This window comes from Magallana gigas, chromosome 3, assembly GCF_963853765.1.
Source record: "Magallana gigas chromosome 3, xbMagGiga1.1, whole genome shotgun sequence".
Classification (NCBI taxonomy): domain Eukaryota; kingdom Metazoa; phylum Mollusca; class Bivalvia; order Ostreida; family Ostreidae; genus Magallana; species Magallana gigas.
Genome location: NC_088855.1, coordinates 24,815,684 through 24,838,744, shown reverse-complemented (window position 1 = coordinate 24,838,744; position 23,061 = coordinate 24,815,684). Strand labels below are relative to the sequence as shown.

Sequence of the window (23,061 nt, the reverse complement as noted above, 5' to 3'; positions counted from 1 at the left end):
AATGTTTTATCTTCATGGCTGTAGAATATTTTATGGGCATCAGAGTAGTTGTATAAATAAAGTTCTGTCTAAGTTTTGTTTTTTATATATCATTCCATGAGACTGAAAATATTTATGACTTTGTCGTAAGTTCTTTTGTAAAACACAGCCCTGGTCTTTTTGCACACGACCAGTGACCCTTGGTCAGTGGATACAGTGCACAGCCCAAGTTACATAATCTTATTTCACATTTTTGCACACGGGATAGAGACTGACTGCTCGGTGCCAGTTCACGCACATCAGAGACAATTTTTAACGTTTTATTGGTGAATATTTATGCAAAGTAAAAATATTTAAATTGTGCGTGAATTTTTGTTAAGATTAAAATATCAGGAATAAATTAAAAATTTCTGGAGAATTAAAACGAAAACTTATGGAATCTTTAATTATTTATTTTATTTTTTTCTGCCTTAATGCTGTTAATTTTAACAGGTAATCAGATAACATTTCTGAAAAAAAAAATCTTATTGTAAATTAAGAAGAAAAGGATGAGAGAGCAGAACAATTAACCCCCTGGGATTAATTATCTTGCCTGCTGCAGAAAATTTAGAGGCTTATCTCTATCTGTCATATGAAGATTAATGAACACCTTTGTCTGCAACTGATGTTTGTTTTGAAGTTGAGGTCAACCCTGGGTGATACAATGTATTTGCATTCACTGAAGGATTGCGTTTTATAAAACACCTGTTTAAATTTTTTTTAAATACACATTTAATTTACTTTTTTTTATAAGACATGAGGTTATCCCTGTTTTATGCAGAAACAAGGTTACTATTTAGAGTTTTTGGACATTCAGGAATTATCTTGAAATTTTAAAAATACAGTTGTTATTTATAATTTTCATATTTTTTTTTTAAATGTAATCAAATTAAACTCTCATTCCATGAGCTGCACCCTTATATTTTTACCCCTCAGTTTAACACTTTAATTGTTGGATGAAAATCATATCCAACTACAAATCATGAGATCCTATATATTGCAGTTCTTTACATCTTATGCCGGGCATTTATTTTTCATCATTGTTAATATAAAGAGGATGGAATTCAAAGTTTTTTTCACTTCTCTATATTAATTGTCATAGCGGGGCCCTTCCTGACTGGTCAGTTTTCTAGTTTATTGAAAGAATGATTAATTATCAGACAATACTGAAGTATGTTCAAAAACCCCAGCCACATTCGAACTTTGCATTTATGGTTTACAAGCCTAATACTTTAACCACTGGTCTGTTGTCTCATGCCGCCATAAAAATGCTTGTAATGATGCTTTAAGCTACCTTAAATGCGATGCACCTCTCAGGCCGTCAGGCCTTTGATGAGTCCAATGTAGAGAAAATCAAATGTTCTATTGACCTCCTAGATCATGTGCAGGTGAATATATATAACGCTCTGTTTTTTCTATGATAATATTATTCATCAATTATTTAGGACCAAAAAAATTTAAAAGAAAGATGGGGGAATAAGATGGCATAAATGCCCATTCGGTTTTTTATTTATTTTTTCCCAATTAAATTTATTCAAATATATTATAATACTAGTTTGCAAAAGCATTATTTCTTTTTATATTCAGTTTTTAATATATTTAACAAAAGATAAGAAAAAAAATATTGTCTGTAATTTTGTTTGTATAGAATCCATCACATAAAAACCCTAGATATATAAGGTTAGCTTATGTCAGTTAATCTAACCACTGAGCCATTTCAGATACAACAAAGTAGGTTGTTTAAATATTATGTGTGACTTTGGCCACGAATTAACGGACTTGTATTATTTTTTCAAAATGTTCAATTGTTGGGATACAAAATGATATTTTTAATGTACAGTGGGTCATCTCTCCACGTTTTTGTTGATTGAAATCGGTTGTATTCAGACTATGAGAAAAGTATGGAGCACAGACCCACTCTTTAAAAGAAAATGCCTTGAAGTTCGAAAAAAAGACAGTATTTGCAGGTTTTGATATGTATACGCCTGTTTGAGTCAACATATTCCAAGTATTGAACATATCTATAGGTAAAAAATAAATTATTTGTTAAATATATATTGTTTTATAAATGATTTATTAAAACAAATATCAGATTTATTGACACTTTAATTTTTCAGTAGCTTGTCCGACCATGTATTGGCATTTTACACGCCTTATCCACCCATCTTCTTTCTCAAAATGTTAAGGAGGCAGGCAGGGGTTTTTTTTAATTATGCCCCCCTTCAAAGAAGAGAGGTCATATTGCTTTGCTGCTGCTGTCGGTTGGTTGGTTTTGGGTACTATCGAGCAATTTTCAACGGAGTTATGCCCCTAGGATGTAGAAAAATTCTAATTATTTGAAGTTTCCATTCATTTGCTTTGCAAATGCTGAACATATTGAAATGAAATTTTGTATACAGGTTCATCGTAATAATATCTAGGTCATGTTTAATTTTGGGTGAGATCGAGCAATTTTTCGAAAAAGTTGTGCCCTTCGGATGTAGAATTTTTTTTTTAAATTTCAGTTGCCGTTCATTTTCTTCACATAAGATGCATACATTGAAATGAAATTTGATATACAGCTTTATCATAATAATATCTAGGTCAAGTATGGGTACGATCAAGCATTTTTTGAGCCATGTGCCTTGGACTTACATAAATTTCAATTATTTGTATAGTTTCCATTCATTTTCTTCTCAGATGTTTCCAATGGAGGGGGGCATAAGTGTTTTACAAACATCTCTTGTTATTTTTAAGACGCAAATTTACAATTTATTAATCTTAGTGTATTCTTCAGCAGATATTCATCAAACTGACACATTGGCAAATGTTAAATATTATTTTTTGTTCCTTTAGTTTAAACTGTTTCCTTCTCAAATGAAGTTTTGCAGATGAACAAAAATGATAAATTAGATATGCCTCTACTTCATAAAAAACTTCCTTGGAATTCTATGGTTATTCCATGAAAATCCATGAAAAAAGTGTTCATGGAAAAAGCCTGGAGTTCATGTTTTCGGAGGCTTTTCCATGGAATTTCTATTACTAGATATGTTATTCAAATTGATATTACTAGTTATATGATAAAAGTACACATGATATTGTTTTTCACACTCTAGTGTTGTTCTAGAATCTTAGTGAATACATGTCAACACTGTGCAAACTTTTGAACTTTCCAGCTGAGGATTTTGAATCACATCACTTGGAAAGCAGTAGCAACCCACAGTCACCCTGCCATTGTAAAGGAAGAGGATGTGGTATGTTCAACCAACTGATAAAAAGAGATAACATTACATTCTCTTCTTTTTATTATTTTCCAATAACTAGAAATTAATTGTACAAGATATCATACATGGAAAAAAAGTAATTTATGAAGGTTGTATATTTGCTGGGCTTCATTTTTTTTTTAACTCATCTGAGCTGAAAGCTCAAGTGAGCTTTTCTGATCACAGTTTGTTCATTGTCTGTCTGTCCATCTGTCTGTCCGTCTGTAAACTTTTCACATTTTAGACTTCTTCTCTAAAACCACTCGGCCAATTTCAACCAACTTTGGAACAAAGCATCCCTATGGAAAGGTGATTATAAATTGCAGAAATGAAAGACCGATCTTTATTCAAAATGGAGAAAAACCTCGAAACTTTAGAAAAAGGGGGGTGCATTTTAAAAAATCTTCTCAACAAGGTCAAATTTTATTTTTCTATTTTTATTGTTTACAATGCTTTAGAAATGCATTTCTAATGATCAACCAAAAGCTATAAGCAAAGGTACAGAGCTCACAATTTTTAGCTCACGGAGACGAAGTCGGGGGGAGCTTGTGCTATACCCCCGGCTTCGGCGTTTGCATCGGGACCTGGTTAAAAATTTTGTGGCAGGTCCTGTATCTAAGTTACTATAGGTACTTGTCCTATCTTCACCAAACTTGATTTCTAAGTAACTACTGGTCCCAACTTCACCAAACTTGCATTGATGGTGCGTCTTAGGATACTGATGCACCTGACAGGCTTGAATGCTGAATCTGAGCCATAGGTTTTGGATGCTGGATGAGGTTAAGGTTTTTAGAGCATGTTAAAGTTTTTGTTGCAGGTGCCCTTTGATAGCAAGATATTAGTTACTACTGGTCCTACTTTCACCAAACTTGCATGGATGATGCGTCTTAGGATACTGATGCACCTGACAGCCTTGAATGCTGAATCTGACCCATAGGTTTCGGATGTTGGATGAGGTTAAGGTTTTTAGAGCAGGTGCCCTCTGATGATTATATGTTAGTTATTACTGGTCATAACTTAACCAAACTTACATGGATGGTGTTTTTTTTTATACTGATGCACCAGACAGGCATGAATGCTGAATCTGACCATAGGTTTTGGATGCCGGAGGAGTTTAAGGTTTTAAGAGCTGGTTAAAGTTTTTTGGAGCAGGTGGCTTTAATTATATCTAAGTTAATTCTGGTCCTAACTTCAGCAAAGTTGCATGGATGATGCGTCTTATAAAACTGATGCACCTAACAGGCTTGAATGATGAATCTTAGCCATAAGTTTCGGATGCTGGTTCAGGTTTAGTTTTTTTGAAACAGCTAGGTCACATGTTTAATAGATAATAGTACTATTTCAAACTTGAATAGGTGATTTAACAGTAATATAAATGAATGGCAGAGGTAGCTTCAGATGCAGAGCCTGATCTTCATTATCAAAGATGCTAAAAAGTATACCTTAATTATTGCTAGTCCTAACTTCACCAAACTTCTGTTGATGATGTGTTTTATGATACTGATGCATCTGACAGGCATGAATGCTGAATCTGACCCATAGGTTTCGGATGCTGGAGGGCGTTAAGGTTTTAAGAGCTGGTTAAAGTATTTGGAGCAGGTGCCCTCTGATGATTATATCTTACTTCACCAAATTTGCATAGATGAAAAAATTGTGTCTTATGATACTGATGCATGGTACTACCTGACAGGCTTGAATGAGCCCCCTCCCTTTTTTTTTTGCAAAGTTATACATAACCATAACCAAAGATCTTTTTTTGCTTGTCAAGATTTTTGATAAGTTTAGACCCCCCTCTCAATTTGCTTCCGAAGTTTATAAAACTGCAAATCATGTTAGCTATCAAGGAGTTCATTCTGACAACGCGTTGGCTCTGGTTGTGTTCATGTACAAAAACTTACTGAAATAACAATGCTTCTTATAAGACTTTTATTCCACCATCAGTAAGCATCCATATTCTTTTTAATTTTGAATCATTAAGCTGGTGTTTGTTTTATAAGACATCAACAACTGTTCCTCGTTCGAGTCAATTCAAACTAACGAGCATTGGCAAATTTGTGTATTTCAACAAATTTTTATCAGTATTTCCATTTAATCAGGTGATTAAGCTCTAAGAAAAATTATTTAGAGCTAAAAAATTATTTCAAGGTTCTTTTAAATGAAAATTTACATTAAATCAGTTAGATTTATCTCTGAAATGACGAACTAAATTGTATTGCGCAAGGTCACAAAAACCGCATAACTCAACGTTGCACCATCGTTTTTAATCTTTGAAAAAAAATCTAATTGGGTAATATAAGGGACTGTCTCAAAATCTTTATAATATAAATCAAATTGTATGAGATAAATAGATCATCATTTTTAATTGTGTGATTTTATATTTGCTTTTATATTGTGTTATATATTATTTGATCGAATAATATTGTTTCATATTATGTTTCATTATATGATATTTGATCATATGATACAATATTTACATATTATGATATTGGTTTATATAATATATTATTTCACATTAAATTGTATTTTATGATATTGTAATAAAAAATATTGTATCATAACATAAAACAATGTCATATTATATGTAACAATATCATATTGCATCATTATTTATTACAGTATTATATTGTATTGAATGATATTTATTGTAAGTATCATAGGATGCAATATCATATTTTATATAATTGTATTAATAAACATTGTATCTTATAATACTGTATGAAATGAACAAATGATTATCATACAATTTTTTAACATATTGCTAATTATCCCCTCGCGCAACTTGTTGCGAAGGGGATATAGCATCGCTACCGTGCGTTTGTGTGTTCGTATGTGTGTATGTGTGTATGTATGTATGTGTGTGTGTGCACTCCATTTCAATTTTATAGTAAATTAATAAAAAACCTTCCAATAGAATTTCCTCAACCTTTGAACAAATATGCCTCATTGTAAAAGATTAAAACAAATGCAATGTCATATTAATTGGTCAAATTTTTATGCAAAAACTTACATAAAATAACACCATTGTAGAGGGGGGGGGGGGGGGGGGGCATACATTACGACAAAATTCGTTCAAAACTAAAAAATATTTATCATAGATTGCACACTTCTGTACAATGCATGTGCCTTTTCAAACCATTAATAAATTATTATTTCATTAAATCAATGCATAATCAATTTTGTATACGAGTTATCAATCGAAATTTCTGAGTAAGAGTTATCAATCTTCCGCTTCACTTCTTTGAAACCAAAGTGAAAGTAAGCAGTTCAAATCAACAACTTGATATTTTTTTGGATTTAGATCTAGTACAGGTAAAGAAAATGTAGTTTTTGCAGTAATGGAGGGTTTGTAGAATGTGGTCTTCTCATTAACATAACTATATATTGCTAAATAATGCATCCCTACACACAATAACTCATGTCGCGAGGGGATGCTCCGCTTAGCGGTGCCCTTGTTGAAACTTAAAATAAAATATATTACTTTGATACCTTTAATAATCGGATTGTGAATTGAAAAATTTATATGAAAATAAATTCATTTAAACTTTTAATTGTTAATTGGTAGTGCAAACTCTTTAAACTGTAAAGACATTCGTTATAAAAGTGTTAAATTTCATTATTATTCACCATCCAAGATTCTAAATCAGTTCACTATATCTGTAAATTCGTTATATCGGAGTTCATTAAAACCGTAAAATTTTGCAAAGGTTTGTTAATAATTTTACCGGGTACTTAAAAAACCTTCACTACATCAAAGAATTCACCATATCCGTGTTTGTACTAAACGAGTTTTACTGTACCAGTTCAAATCTTTTTCAAGCTGAGTTATCCATCTTCTAATTTGTTTTAAGCATAGATTAAGAGTTTCTAATGCTCATCACATCATTTTAGGTAAACAAAAACATGATGTAAAGTTTGTTAACATAGAAAAGAATTATAAGCTCTGTATCGCTGTATCTTGCTTATAGCTCAACAACTGACACTCAAAGTTTGGTTGACTATTAGAAATTCCTTAAGGTCTTTCGATTGTCGTGTGACGTCATTGTGAGCATTCCGGAATATTTTACCGTTATCGGTTATAATAATAGTGTTATGTGGTGCATAGTTTTGCCAATATTTCTTGATTTATACTTGTGTTTAACACATTTTAAGCTATGTAAACTGAAATGACACCAATGTTTAACAATTCATAGAGAGTAGTTTGAGTTGAAATCGCTGAATTCAATGAAAAACTGATAAAACCGTATATAGGCAAACTTGACAGAGACCACAATTCATATTTTTTACCAGGCAAGGTAAACATTTCTTTGCAGATTTCGATAGGATATATAATGAATTACAAATGTACCAATTTTCAGTGAGTTTGAACCATTATTTCAAAAGTTATAGACGTTTTATGTTGCTAAACTGTACTTATTCATGGTTGAAAAATCGTATCAAAATGCACTGTAAATGTGATAGCTTTCATACTGGCAATTTTTAAATGGCCTTAAAATGTTAAAATACTTAAAATAAAGGATTGCGATTAATTTCTTTTAAAAATTGCTTTATTATATCGAAATTAGTTAAAATAAATGTGATGTTTGATAAGAGAGCAGTCGTTGCAATAAGTGTCCTGATAGTGTACCTGTGTTAGCTCCTACAGCATGAACAAAATATTTGCAACATACCAATATTTAACTTCAATTTGATTGTTTGCATATTAATCATCAAATTTAAACAAAAATTACACAGATTAAACCATAAAAACATCGAGGGTGGAGAAACCTTAATTGTTTCTCCTGTGAGACTTTGAGTCTGACATCATCATGATAATTTCGTAATTTATTTCCAAATATAAAATTTTTAAATCACAACTGCAATACATTTATGTTAAAACATTGTACATGTATGTAATTGGCCCACATGATGCATTGAACTTGAACTTAATCTGCATTATGTTAAAAATCATAAGAATGTGTATGAAGCTTATGTTTCATATACTTTTTAAATACTTTTGTCAGGTGGTGTATAAGGAGATAGAGACAAGGACACCCCTACCCCCAGGGAATGACATTGATGCCCCAACAGCAGCCCTCTTTACTCCACAGAGTAAATGTAAGTTTACCATATTACAATCACATGTAGTACTTTTGATATTAGATTAATTTTGCTTCAAAATTAAAATACTAGCCTACTTATACACCCGCACATGTAGTTTAGGGTGGTTTATTGGAAGCACCCTGTCCATATATCCCTTTGCCTGTCTGTCTGCAGATAATTTTGTCCCCCCCCCCCCCCCCCCCCCCCATAAATTTGGAAACGTCTACATTGAACAGTCTATTAGAATAGTGTACATATGTTGAACACTATTTGAAGATTTGTACCTGCAACTTCTGAGTCTTTTGCCATCCGTCTTTGTGCATCTACATCAACTGTTAACAATTTTACATTTTTAACATTCTTAAATTGAACTACAAGGCCAATTGTTACAATATTTGGTATGAAGCATCTCTAAGTTAAGAGGAATCTACCTGTAAATTGTGAAATTTATTACCTAGTACCTTTTCCAGGGCCTCTTACGGGGCAGGGCCAAATATGCAAAGAAAAAAGGCCAAATTTTTTTTGCTCTCCCGATTATTTTTTTTGGGGGGGGGGGGGGGGGGGGGGGGGGAGAGGGCTACAACTCCATAGGATCTCCGTAATGGTGCAAGTGCGGGAGTGATTCACTCCTGCAATGATTTTGGCTGAAATCGTATATAAATGACAATAAGATTTGCATTTCTTACCTGAACCTGAACATTGTGTACGGCATAAATTAATCCAAAAATATCAATCCATATATAGTCCATATATCAGTTATTTTTCGTGTATGTCAACAACGCAAGTTTAAATTTGTCCGCCATGTTTACTTACCTTAGTTTTATTTTGGAACAGCCAATGAGAATTCAGGAGCGGATCTTGAACTGAATATTGGAATTCACCAATTTAAACATAATTAACGCGGTAAATATGTTTTAGTGATAGAACGAGATTGATTATTTACACTGACATTCACGTTATCAAGCTCATCAAAGCTCCAAGCATCAAATCCCATAAAATCAAGCGATAACTGTCATGGCTGCTGAAAGAGACGACTGGTAAACATGCTGATGTGTTTTATCTGGTTTTGATTTATGTACAGTTAGTTTGTTTAACCTGAATTAAAAAATCATTTTATCCAAAGGAAGTCAAATATAAAAACAATTTTTCAGACCGAAGTCAGCTGCATGAAAAAATTAATTTTGCACCATTACAGAGATCCTGTGGAATTGTAGCCCTCTCCAGTAAGAATCAGATATAAAAAAGCGGAGAGGGCTACATTAATGCAGCAAGGGTATCACTAGTGAGCATTGGCTCACAGATGTTTTTTTGATTAAGAATTTCAAAAGAAGGAAAGACCTTTCTTATTACATGAAATGTAGCCAGTAGTCTAGTTGAAAATTTTGATTTGTTTTTCATTTACTTTCTTAAATTAGATGAGGTTGATCAACCTCCAGTGGATATTCCTGTTGTCAAACCAGACACAAAGCGAGCCAATCCCAAACTAGGAGTGGGCATACTGGCCTTTAGTTTTGATTGCAAATACATCTACACAAGAAACGGTGAGCAGAAATTATTACAAATGATTATTGAAGATTTGCCACACAATAGGTGTGTTTCCTATTACATGATTACATGGAATTCTAAAATAGGGTAGGAAGGTGGGATTTTTATGGGTTTTTTTTTCTTCATCTGATTTAGCCTTATTGTTTAAGGTCTTTCGATTGTTGCATGATGTCATTGTGAGCATTCCGGAATATTTTACTGTTATCGGTTATAATATTTATAAAAATTAATTATTATTATTATGAAATTTAAATAGCGCTAAATAAAATTAAAATTACTTTAAACCGCTTTACATAAAATAGTGATGCACAAATAAAATACATGACATAAAATTAGACAATTAATAGGCATAAAACATGATTGAAATAGATTAAGCAGTGATAAGAATTACATTACTTTAAAATTTGAAATCAGGAGTCATGTACACAAATATCAATAAAATGGATTACAGTGTCAATTATAAAAAGCTAATTTGAACAGATGAGCCTTAAGTGATTTTTCAAAACTGCACAGATGTAGTTCTTGCCTTAGTTCAGCTGTGAGACCGTTCCACAGTACAGCAGCACTAACGTCAAACTGCCTATCACCATATTGTTTTGTGTGGACACGAGGCTGGACAAGAAATCTTGAATTTTCAGACTGCAGTGTCCACATAGGAACATTTTGCAAGGTCCTGTATGTATGATGGTGACGTCACATGAAGCCCCTTAAAAGCAGTCACAAGTAACTTATACTGGATTCGAAATTCCACTGTCAGCCAATGAAGAGTCATAAGCACAAGGGTTATATGATCATGCTTCTTGGACGGTCCTTGTTATAATCCTGGCCGCTGTATTTTGAATTCTCTGCAGTCTTGACAGGAAGCTCGAGCTCAACCCATACAGCAATGTATTTTCGTTATCCAGTCTAGAGGTATCGATTGAACACACTAAGGTCTTGCAGGCATTTTCAGTGATAAGTTTTCGAATACGACCAACACTATGAAGTTGATAAAAACATTGTTTTGAATTTAAACTTATCTGGTCTTCCATTCCAAGATTTTTAACAGGATGATGCCTCAATGATCTGACCATCAAAAATAATAGTGCAGTTTGGAAATACACCTAAATTGTTTTTAGGAGGGAAGATAATGAGTTCTGTTTAATCCTGATTTATTTTAAGCATATAGGTTTTCTTCCAATCACTGATATCAGACAAGCATGCCTCCAGCCTAGCTACTAATGTGGCCCATGGCTTGATGACCATATAAACTTGGGTATCGTCAGCATAGGTATGGTAAGACAGTCTAACATGTCTTCAACAGATCTCACATATGGGTTTCGAAAACATGCAACAGAGCTTTGGTTCAAGGTACTCCATAACTCAGTTGAAAATCAACTGACATGGATGGACCGCAACTCTCTGATATCTGTTATTGAGATAGGATTCTATCCAACATAAAGCATCACCACATATGCCATATGAAAGTTTAACGTAGCTCGCGGGTTTGCTGACATCACAATAGGATTCGACGTAAAGAGTTGACCGTCATAACAAACTCATACAATTCTTTTAGAAATAACAAATGATCTTTAGAAACATAAAATGAAATATCTTAAAAAGCTAAATTGCAGTTTATAGAAAACATTTATAATTATCAAGTGCTAAAAATTTAAAGATGACATACATTGTCGCATTGAGTTCTATAAGGTATGAGTGTGCGTTGGAACTCTTTAATTTGTTGTTTAGACAAGTACATTGTAAATAAATTGAACCGTATGCATTAACTTCGCTCGTTTCACAATTATGAATTCTGTATTTTCAAATACCGATCTAACTATTAAAATCATTTTGGCTTTAGCTAGTTATCGTAATTATGCGATTACAAACTTTTTTATATGTCAATACGTTTATGGTAATTATTTTTGCATTGAATGCATGACTGATTCATTGAAAAGATAAGTAGCCATGTTTCTTCTCTTCACAACCTTACATTAATTTCCTTTATGCATTCGAAAACATTCATAATAATGTTAATTAGATTTGCATGTTCTAATATGTGTAATTCAGCTAGTCTGGTCAACCAGCGCATTTTCATATTTGGTTCTCAGACGAAAGAAATTGATAACGTCGGGCTAACGTCGTGATAAGAATATAGGATTTTGTGAAATCTTTTAAATCTTTAAAGTTGTTTTACGAAAAATTGGCCGAGAACACATATTGATTTTTTTCTATGAATTGATTCAAAATAATCTCTTCTGTTATTGTGTTGAGTAAAATTAAGTTCGTCTAGGTCGTTTAAAAGTTTGAAGCATAGTTTTGAAATGCGGTTTTCGACTAAGATATGCATTTTACTATATATTTCATTGAAATGGCATTGCTTGATTTTATCAGCGACACTGTGTTTGAATCACGATAAAATTATTACTACGCAGACGAATCTCAAATAAATTTTAGCAATAAATCATTGAAACCTATCGATCACGCGGACAAATTTTCAGGGTAGGTTTTCTCGCAAGCAGTAAACCCGCGAGCTACCTTAAGGCGCTTAACAAGGATAGAATGGTCAATCACATCAAAGGCTGCTGAAAGAATGATGTACGCAGTATGCAGATTGGTAAGAATCTTGCAAATTGTTTGATATAAGATGATGCTCAATGCATGCACTGACCACTTTTTCCAGAAATTTTGAAATGAAGGGAAGGTTCAAAACTGGGCAATTGTTCTTAAAGACTTCTGTGTCAAGTCCTTACTTCTTCAGTAGTGGACGGACTATAGACTGTTTAAAAGATGATGGCACTGATGATTCTGCCAAAGATTTGTTGATTATTGTTTTAACAACAGGCAGAAGAATGTCAATGACTAACTTGAGAACATTGGCAGGGATGGGATCTAATTCTCATGACTTAAAAGCCGAGCTCATGATAAGTTTACGAACTTCAGTTTCTGTTGTTGATGAGAAACAGTCCAAAGGAGATCCACAAAGTTCTATGTCTGTATTTAAAGCATCAATTCCTAAATCCTCTTTTGAAATAGCAAGTTGGTCTCGGAAGGTTGATATTTTCCCAGTGAGAAATCTCCCAATGATGTTTGCAAGTTCCTCCTTGTTCTCATGAGTGGTGAAAAAAAGGTGTTGCTATTGCCAAAAAGATTTTTTGTTATATAAAGTTGTTTCTGATCATTTCAGATCTCCATGATCTCTCCGGAGAAGCTTTCCTTTTTTGATGACGGTAGTAATCTAAATGACTGTATTGACTTGGAGTTGAAGATTTCCTTATGGACTGTTAGTCCTGTTTTTGGCATACGTCTTTCAGCTTGACGTTTTTCACGTTTTGCTATTCTAAGTTTGTCAGTATACCAAGGAGTGTTTGGATGTTATGTTATAGGTCTAGTACGCTCAGGGGCATATTTTGATCCAAAAGAGTGCGCATTTCCTAATTATAGCAACTGACTAGTTCTTCCAAAGACCTGCTGAAATCAGTGTGTCTGTTGAACTCAGGTCCAATATAAAATTTTATAAAATCCACGAAGTTTGCGAAAGGTTTTGGTTTTTTGTCATTTGCAGCTGTTACGGCAAAATGGTCACCTTCAGCATTGCCATTGTTTTCACAAAGAACAGGGTCCTGTATTGTAGGTAAATTACTAAGGATGTGGCTGTCGTTCCTAGTGAATTTTTTAGTCTCTCTACCTTAATCACATCTTTCTCTAAAATCTGTTCTTTCCTCTTCTGTCCACATTTCTCATCTCTCTGCCATATGCATTTCTTCCCCCTTAAAAAGGTCTGTTTGATCCTCTACCTTTACCATGATTATAATTGTCATGGAAATTCTTTCTTCCTCTTGTGCTAGTATAAAAAAGAGTTGTTCCTTGACCTGTCTCTCTTGTATTTATCAAAATAATATTGCCCTCAAACAATAGCTCTGACATGGGCTGAGATGTATTACATATGTCTTGGAATCTACTGGGTAAAACCCTTCTCATCTCTTTTGAGAAATTTGATAGATTGAATTACAAAATACGATAATTGAATGTTTTAACAGATTCCTTGTCTCTTTGAACTTATTATTTGTCTCCATCATTTCAGCAATTCTGAGTATAGGCGTAATAACAGCAACAATGTTTTTATGCACTGCTTGAAAACCAGAATCACGACTCTGGGCAAATTTTGGTAAAATGTTCAAAATGTTTGTATTGACTCTAGGTGCTACTAATTTAGTGCAATTAGCTGGCCTTGGATTATCTTCAATTATTTTTGATGTCTCACCTTCTTTAATACACTAAGTATTGACCATTTCTGCCAGTTTAAAATCAATGTCTTGCCCTTTCTTATCTGAACTAAACCAATCTGGTATTGCCCAATCACTTAATTCTATGTCTTCTCTGATTCATTATCAGCAAAGAAATCAAACTTGTTTTTATTTTCATTTCTCACTAGAAAGTTTTCACTGGAAGTTCTGAATAAGTCACACAAAGATTGTTTATCACCTGTGCCTGTGTCATGACCTTGACCCAAGGTCATTCTGGTAAGGTGAAGGTCACTGGCAGGAAAAGTGCAAAATTCATGTCCTTTTCTTATCTTTCTTATGGAGAAACATTTGAAGTTCCTACTTCACACAAAGATTGCTTATGACCTGTGCCATGACCTTGACCCAAGGTCATTTTAGACAAGGTCAAGGTCAATGGCTTTAAAAGCGCAAAATTCGTGTCCGGTCCATATCTTTTTGATGGATAACCATTGGAAGCTCTTACTTCACACAAAGATTGCTTATGACCTTAAGGTGTGTCTTTTATCTTTTTGATGGATAATCATTGGAAGTTCTTACTTCACACAAAGATTGCTTATGACCTTAAGGTGTGTCTTGACCTTGACCCAAGGTCATTTGGCAAGTTCAAGGTCATTGTTTATCAAAATGCATAATTCCTGTCCGTGTCATATCTTGTATTAATCGTTTGAGTCCAATCATATTTGTAATCATAAGGATGTAAATGTCTTCATTAACAGTTAAGTTGAGATAGAATGGAATTTAAAGAATAGAAATTGGTTTGTTTACTCATATTAGCATAAACAAAAAAAGAAAAAGAAAAAAAAAGGCAGTTATTATCGATAGAACATGGACGGTTAAATAGATAGCATCCATCATTTTCTATTATATAGAAAATATTTAAGGTATGAATTTTTTCTTAGCAGGGGGGGGGGGTATCATTTGTGAGCTTGCTCACAGTACCTCTAGTTTTTATTGCCATTTACTTTCTTTTGAACTCGCTACCGGCCTCGCTTCACTCAGGTCATTGTCATTATTGTTTAAGTCTTTGCTCACCTGCTTTAACTTCATTCAATTTTTTAGCAAGTCTTTTTTCTGCTTCTCAAAAAGCGTCACTAATAAAACCCTGAAACATATCATTATCAGAGTCTGCCATTATAGAGAGGACTTTGTCCCCAGATTCGTTACAAGATGACTTGTAAATTTGTCAACAAAGAAATTCACACGTGAAATATCCACCTTCGTAAAATTCAAGCAGTTAAGTCATTAAATACGAACAAATGTGTGAACCACGTGTTAACAAAGACAACGTCTTAGTTTTGATATATCAATCCGTAAATTGAGCTGAGGCCGCACGTCGTGTGCCAAGAAAAATATGAGTGAAAGATGCTTGGCGGTGCTATAGATAATACTGATGCACATGGTTTGAATTCTTTGAAGAGCGAGCCCGAGTATAATTAGTCAAGAATTATGCTATTGATACTACGGTATGCCGAAGGCTGTATGAAAAGAATGTACCTATATGCTCTCAGAAATTTTGATCGCCTTATAAAGTGGGGGGGGGGGGGGGGGGGCAGAATGAAAATATAGGGAATTGGAAGTAAATAACAGTGTACCCCTACTAAAAGTTTAGTTTTATATCTTGCACAAAGGATTTTCTTATATTCGGTACAAAAGGTTTTCCATAAAGGTAGAATGTCAAAGATTAAGTGTATGTAAAAAAAAAAGTGTAAAACTCAAATACTTTACAATACATGTATTTATTTTGTTTTTTCTACCGAGAGACAATATGGCACAATATCCTTTGAGCGCCCATATAAAGTCTGCTCAGGTGAGCAATGTGGCCCCATGGGCCTCTTGTTTCTTTTTATAACTCAAAAGCGGTAAGAATTTTGATATGGCTGTTGCTGGAAAAATTGTTCATTAGGATCTTGTCAGTGTTGTTACAATATTACATTTTTAAAGGTTTTGCATAATTTGAGTGTAAACAACTTCATTTGTTAACATGGACCTGTTTTCATTTGGTAAGTTAACAAAAGTCTTTGTGCATACATTTGACGTAAAGTTACTACAGAAAGTGTACTGGTTTATATGTGATGTTTTAATTCATTAGAAAGAGGTGTTTATACATGCTTTTATATTTACTTTGATCAACGTTATACAGTAAAACTCGTTTAGTACGAACATGGATACAGCGAATTCTCGGATATAGCGTAGTTTTTTTATGTCCCCAGTAAAATTCTGAACAAATCTTTGCCAAAATTTACTGTTATAATGAATTCAGATATAACGAATTAATGGATATAGCAAACTGATTTTGTGTCCCCTATAGGTGAATAATAACGAAATTTCACAATTTTATAATGAATTTCTCTACAGTTTAAAAAGTTTGCACTACCATTTAACAAAATTGTTTGAATGAATTTATTTTCATACAGATTTTTCAAAACATGCATATATAGTAAATTCGGTATCATAGTTATTATTACGAATTCATTATAAGGATATGACAAATTACTGTTAAAACAAAGTAAATCCATTGGTCCCTAGAACTTTACTATAACTGAGTTTTACTGTATGTTTATATGCCATGATTTTCCACAAAAAAATTTGGTGTTCTCAAATACCTACATACTTAAATAATGTCTCCCCCCCACCCCCACCCCCACCCCACCCCCACAATGTTTTATGTTCCAAGGGAATGCTCCGCTTAGTGGTGCCCTTGTTTTTAAAACTATTCAATTTTGAAGAATTTAATTAAGGGCCATTTTACAATATATTATTTATTATTATACTGCATCATTGTGTAAAAAAAATCCTTTTGTTTGATTACAGACAATATGCCATGTACGTTATGGATATGGGATGTTCAGAAACTGAAACTGTCTGCTGTCATCACTCAAGGGACTGCAATCAAATGTCAGGAAAGCTTAATTTTATAGTTCTAAAATGTATTTTAGTATGCTTAGAATCTAAAACTTTGTGCTGTTATCACTTTAGGGGTTGCAATCAATTGTTAAGAAAGTTTCATGTTATAGAGCTAAAATGTATTTTAGAATTTATATGAAACTTTGTTTAGTCTTAAAGATTATTGCACCATGTTTGCATCATTATAATTTTTTAAGCTCAACTGAATGAAAGGTTTATTAAAGCTTTTTTGATCTCCTGTTCTATCCATGATCTGTTTATCTACTTGATCAAAGAAATCAAAGTTTTTAATTTTTCTTTTTTTTGATTAAAATGTATCACATTATTGCATGATTTTTCTATGCAAAAAAACCCCACCAGATTCTCACAGATTATTACATGTTTATTAGGTCACATCAATTTGTGAAATAGTTCTTCAAATTTTCAATAAATAAATAGGAGCAAGATTTTCTTTTTTCAAAAGATTTCATCCATTTAAAGTTGGAAAAAATGTACAAAAGATGATTTTTATTTTCATAAATTATTTGTCATTTAAAAAAAGTAAAACCTTTTATTGACATTACTGGAATTGATTTTAATTAATAGATATTGATATCATGCATTTATTCACACCAAGTTTTGAACTCAGTACAGTGTTTTTACTTGCAGCCAAAACAGATTTTTCACTTTCTCATAAAAAAATTCAAAAAAATTTGTTAAAAAAAAAATAAAGGCCATGTATCCTTCTTTGAACAGCAAAATCATGTTTTAGAAATGATAATTTTGGATCTTTAAAATAAAATATTAGTGTAGCATTCCACCTTAACCTATTCAGATGATTTGTGTCTCCACTGTATATGTATATATTTGCCATTATTTACCAACTGTTGAATATCAAATAAAAGATGTTCTTATGTTAATTTTAGATGTTGAGTGGGACCCTCATCAGTCCCGCCTAGCCCTGTGTACTGGCACCAATAGACTGTACATGTGGTCTCCTGCTGGTAGTCTGTCTGTGGAGGTACCAGTGGAAGGTCAGTATCTGACTGATGATGCACTGTAAATGATGTTTTGATAAAAATCACATTACATTTTCAGGATGCTGTAAACAATTTCGTGGAGAATCAATTTTTTTTTATATAATCATGTCATTGATTTAAACAAATATATTTCTTATGAGTTTTAAAAAAAATTGCATCATGCCACATAAATAAAATTTTTAGATTCTCATCCCCGCCAAAAAAAAACTGGCTTGATATACAAATCAATGTACTGAAACAATGACGGGAGTTGATATTATCGATCATTAAATTCTCCCTCACTATGTTCGTCCGAATATAAAACAATAAAGTGCTAAATGAATAAAAAAACCAGTATTACATGTGCATACTGCTCACTAGCGTTTAGAGATTCAAAGAAATACGTGTTTAACGTTTGGCTGACAGATATACAAGCAATACAGTTTTATAACCCAATAAACAACAATCCACATGTATAATATACATGCATTCTAACGAATATTTTCAATTTTTTTTCATTCGGCACTTCTAATATTCCATCTCTCAAATTGCGCAAAAATCATATAACCAAATAACCCTATCCACCTGTACGAATTGTGACTTTTTTATATTTACTTGAAAACTACATGTAGCTGCAGGTGTGAAGCTCCCAGCCTGAAAAATTTCGGATAGATGACCTGGGAGGTACAGTGCCACCCATTGAAAAAATTGTTTATTTATTGCACACACGCAAATGTGCGGTAATTTTGGACTTTAAGCGCAAATTCTGTGAAAACTATTGTTACTATTAAATTCTTTATGAAATTTACTACTGATATTGTCTCTTTACTTGAAAACCTTAACATTCTAAAGTTTTGCGCAAAAAACTAGCTTTCTCTGTGAATGAATAATAGTCAGAACAAACCCAACCATCGTCTAGATATACAACAACCGGAAAACAATGAGATCTGCAATACTTCACTAATACTCTTACAAAGATCTATTGCGAATAACAATTGAATTGACTGATAGGGGAGATGAATTTCATGGAAAAAATCACATTTGAAAATGAAAGTTTTTTTTGTTATTTTCTATCGTACATATTTCTAAATTCTTTGAATTTGCATTTTCTACCTATCATATTGCTCTTGCAATTTTGTTATTAATCCCAAAAGGTTGTATATATAGTGAAGATTCTAAATTGTTAAAATCGTGACCCCCGAACAAAAAGTGGGGCCCCAGGAGGGGTTTAGATTTTAACATATATAGCAAAATGTTTTAAATCTTCTTCTCAAGAACTATAATGCAACTCTTTGGGATATTACTATGCATACATGTACATCCTTAAATAATGTAGATTCTAATTTGTAAAAATCGTAACTCCCGGACAATTGATGGGCACCAAGAGGGGTTCAAAATTTAAACATTTTAAAAAACATAAAGGAAAAGTTTAAAAATTTTCTTCTCAAGAACTACAATGTTATAGTTTGTGGAATTTCTATGCATGCATCCTTCGCTTATGTAGATTCCTAATTGGTAAAATTGTGACCCCCGGACCAATACTGGGGTCCCAAGAGGGGGTCAAAGTTTATTATAGAAATTTAAAGGTAACTTGTTAAAAAATCTTGTTCTCGAGAACTACTATGCTTCAATTTGTGAGATTACTATCATGCATACAACCTTGGATAATGAAGGTTCCACAGTTTTAAAATAGTGACCCCTGGACTAATACTGGGGACCCAAGATGGGTTTAAAGTTAAATGTAGAAGTATATATGGAAAATGTTTAAAAATCTTCTTTTCGAGAACTACAATGCATCAATTTGTCAGATAACTATGTAAGCATCCTCAAATAGTGTAGATTCGAAATTATAAAAGCTGTGACCTCAATCTAATACTGGGGCCCCAAGAGGTGTTCAAAGTTTAGCATAGAAATTTAGTGTTGAAAATGTTGTAAAATCTTTTTCTAGGGAACTATAATGCTTCAGCTTGTGAGATTACTATGCAAGCATCCTTAAATAATGTAGATTCCAAATAATTAAAACTTTAGCACTGGACTAATACTGTGGCCCCAAGAGGGGTTCAAAGTTTAACATAGAAAGATATATTGAAAATGTTTTTAAAAAGTTTTTCTCGAGAACTATAATGCTACAGTTTGTGAGATTACTGTGCAAGGATCCTCAAATTGTGTAAACTCTAATGTAGTGGAACCAAGAGTTATCTTTCTTGATGTTCTGTACAGTCTGAGAGTTATTCCTCTTGAAGTGGAACTCTTTTTACGTTCAGTTTTTCAGGCTGTGTACGTGCGGTCCCACCGCAGTGTTACACATTTTCATTCCTATGTTACTATTTACGTTGTTCAAGCCAACCATAAACCTCTGACCAGGTCCCCAGAAAGGGGTTCAATGTTTAAAATAGAAAAAGCATATGCTACGAAATGTAATGTTACAAGGAACTGCTGTTCAGGTGAGCGATGTGGCCCATGGGCCTCTTGTTTCCAAAGGAAGAGATCGAGATAGAATTTTTTTAAGGGCACCCTGGCTCTGGGGTCGAATTTTGCCCCAAAAAACGACAAAAAACTGATTTCTATCATAGTGGTCTATATTTACACCCAAGAGTGTAAGTTCTGGATAGCTCGGTAACTCAAACCGCTAGCTATGTAACACATGATGTTTTTTGTGCCTTGGTTCGATTCCATCTGTGGGCATACTTTTTTTTTTAATTAACGGCAGTTATAAACACCTTTCCTTTTTTATGCTGAGTTGTGCAGTTTGTATATTTAAATTCGATCTTCTTCTTAAATGCACATTTGCTCTTTAAATAAAGATATTGATTGAAAAGGTACATGTATAAACCTAACTTCATGTAAAAGCAATCAACCTGAACTATTCCTAAGTGTAAGCATGCTTTGTTTGAGGACAAGAATCATTCACTCTCTGTTACTGGAGACAGATGCCACTTAAAAAAAATCATGCCGAGCAGAAACTGTTGCGTTTGCTTTTCCAGAACATCTATACGAAACTGTACAATTGCGATAGAAGTACTGCAAAGTAGATGCAGTTCATTCTTTGCAAAGAATGTGTGCATTGGTGACAGTTTATGCTAAAAATGCAGGAGGAAGGTTTATTGATGAGAAAAAATGGAAGTATGTCAGTTAGAGTTTGAAATCCATCCCCTTGTCATCCAAGCATCATGTACGTCCCTTTATACAAAGGATGCAGCTGTTAATACGGAAAAGAGTTCAGTTGAATGTAAGGTTAATTATGATAGTATTCGAATGCCTCGTAAGAATCCTTCTACATTTACAGAAATCATTCTTCCTGTTATTTCTGTTGAAAAAACTATGGCGACGTGCATTGTTTGTAGCAAAGAGTCAAAGGGTTTGCGACCTTTGAAATCACGTCATGCAAGAATTTTGATCGTTGCTAATAAGTTGTAAATAAGTGCATGTAAAGAACATGTATTGTATTATAGAAATTAAACTGAAAATAAAAGGTAATTAAGTATAAAAAAAGGCTAGTGTAACTCATACTGCTTGAACAACGACTGTTTAATTTTGATTTCAATCAAGATACATAATGAGAACTAGAACCTAAGAGTTTACTGTGTATGGCCTAAAGTGGAATGCAAATCGAGACAGAAACCAATATTGGTCCTTTAGGTGGATTCAATCGTTATTCGCAATAGATCCTTTGTGTAAAAATGTAACCAGCTAAAGAAAGCACGAAAGACAAAACAGTGAATTCAAAATATTTATTTTTACCTTTAAATTCCCAACTAAAAGCTAAATATTTCTGAAATACCAGATTTTAAATCAAACTTGTCCATAAAATTTTCCTTTCTTGCATAGTACATAGCTTTTTAATACCTTCAAATTTATTTTTCAATGAACTGATTTACTGTCGAATTTGACAGAGGCCTGCTCATTGCTCACAACGAGATCACATCATACTTTTCAACTTATTAAATTTACCCCATGTAACAAACCAGCTTTGAAAGGGAGACATGTTTTAAAACAAACAAAAACAACACCAACTAGTTGTATTTGTATGTTCATTTTAATTCTTTTCTTTCCAGGTGTATTTAATGTTCATTCCTTGAAGTGGCATCCTGATGGCAATACTATTCTGTTGCTTGGCAAGGACCAAATGTGCGTTTGCTATCTTTCTGACCTTGGAGCAGAGAACACCTAACCAAGATAGATAACTTGTGAAGCTTTTAGACAGTTACAGAAGAATGGATAATAACGATACATACGTGGAGTTAGGATTGTGACTTGTAGAAGTAGACATGTCCATCCTTGAAACAAAAAAGGCAGCATTATCTGCAAATAATTAGTATATTGTGTGCCTTATTAACAAGATGATGTTTATCATTAAAGACATTGTATTACCTCAATCATCATGTTTAAAATTTTGACTGCAAAAATGTACATAATCATATATAAATTTAATCATTATATTAAGGTGGAATGCTACACCAACATTTTATTTTATGGATCGTTTCTGAAACATGATTTTCTTGTTAAAAGAAAGATACATGCTCTCAACTAAGCCGAGCCTAGTATGAAGTTTATACTAACCAGGTATCGTCCTGTATCCGGTCAATACATGATTTTGTAACGATTATATCAAAGGTATGTCAAAAGTAAGATAATAAATTATGATATAGTTAGGGAGAGTTATCTTTCCTTGTACATTGAATTTTGTACAAATAAATATAAAAATCAAACGCCTTTGTTTTATTTGGGTACATTTTTTATACAATAATAAAAAACGGTTGTAATTTATTAAAAAAAATGTGAATAAAACAAAAATACTTTGTATTGTATTTTAAACTTTAGATAACTTATATAAATACTACATATTGTTGTTATTAGTCACAAGAAGTATTCACTTCATATACAAATAACATTCATTTGGTGTCTTGTTGGGAATTCGTTATCTGAAAGTTTGAGCCCTTATCACAAAAAAGTATAATTAAGGTGGAATAAAACACCTGGAAAAAGTCACACAATTTAACAGTATATGAA

At 33.0% G+C, this 23,061-nt stretch overlaps 1 protein-coding gene across 1 annotated transcript in view; it reads left to right on the top strand.

Moving 5' to 3' along the window:
* The window catches only part of LOC105340426 (WD repeat-containing protein WRAP73), a 54,664-nt gene extending 31,904 nt beyond the window's left edge, over positions 1 to 22,760 (top strand). Inside the window, exons 9-14 of the mRNA XM_011446463.4 lie at positions 3,174 to 3,251; positions 8,261 to 8,354; positions 9,755 to 9,880; positions 16,961 to 17,044; positions 17,959 to 18,066; positions 22,107 to 22,760. Coding sequence (XP_011444765.2) covers positions 3,174 to 3,251; positions 8,261 to 8,354; positions 9,755 to 9,880; positions 16,961 to 17,044; positions 17,959 to 18,066; positions 22,107 to 22,222 — 606 coding nt within the window. The 3' untranslated portion in view covers positions 22,223 to 22,760. The remainder of the gene's footprint in view (positions 1 to 3,173; positions 3,252 to 8,260; positions 8,355 to 9,754; positions 9,881 to 16,960; positions 17,045 to 17,958; positions 18,067 to 22,106) is intronic.
* The last annotated feature ends 301 nt before the right edge of the window (positions 22,761 to 23,061 follow it).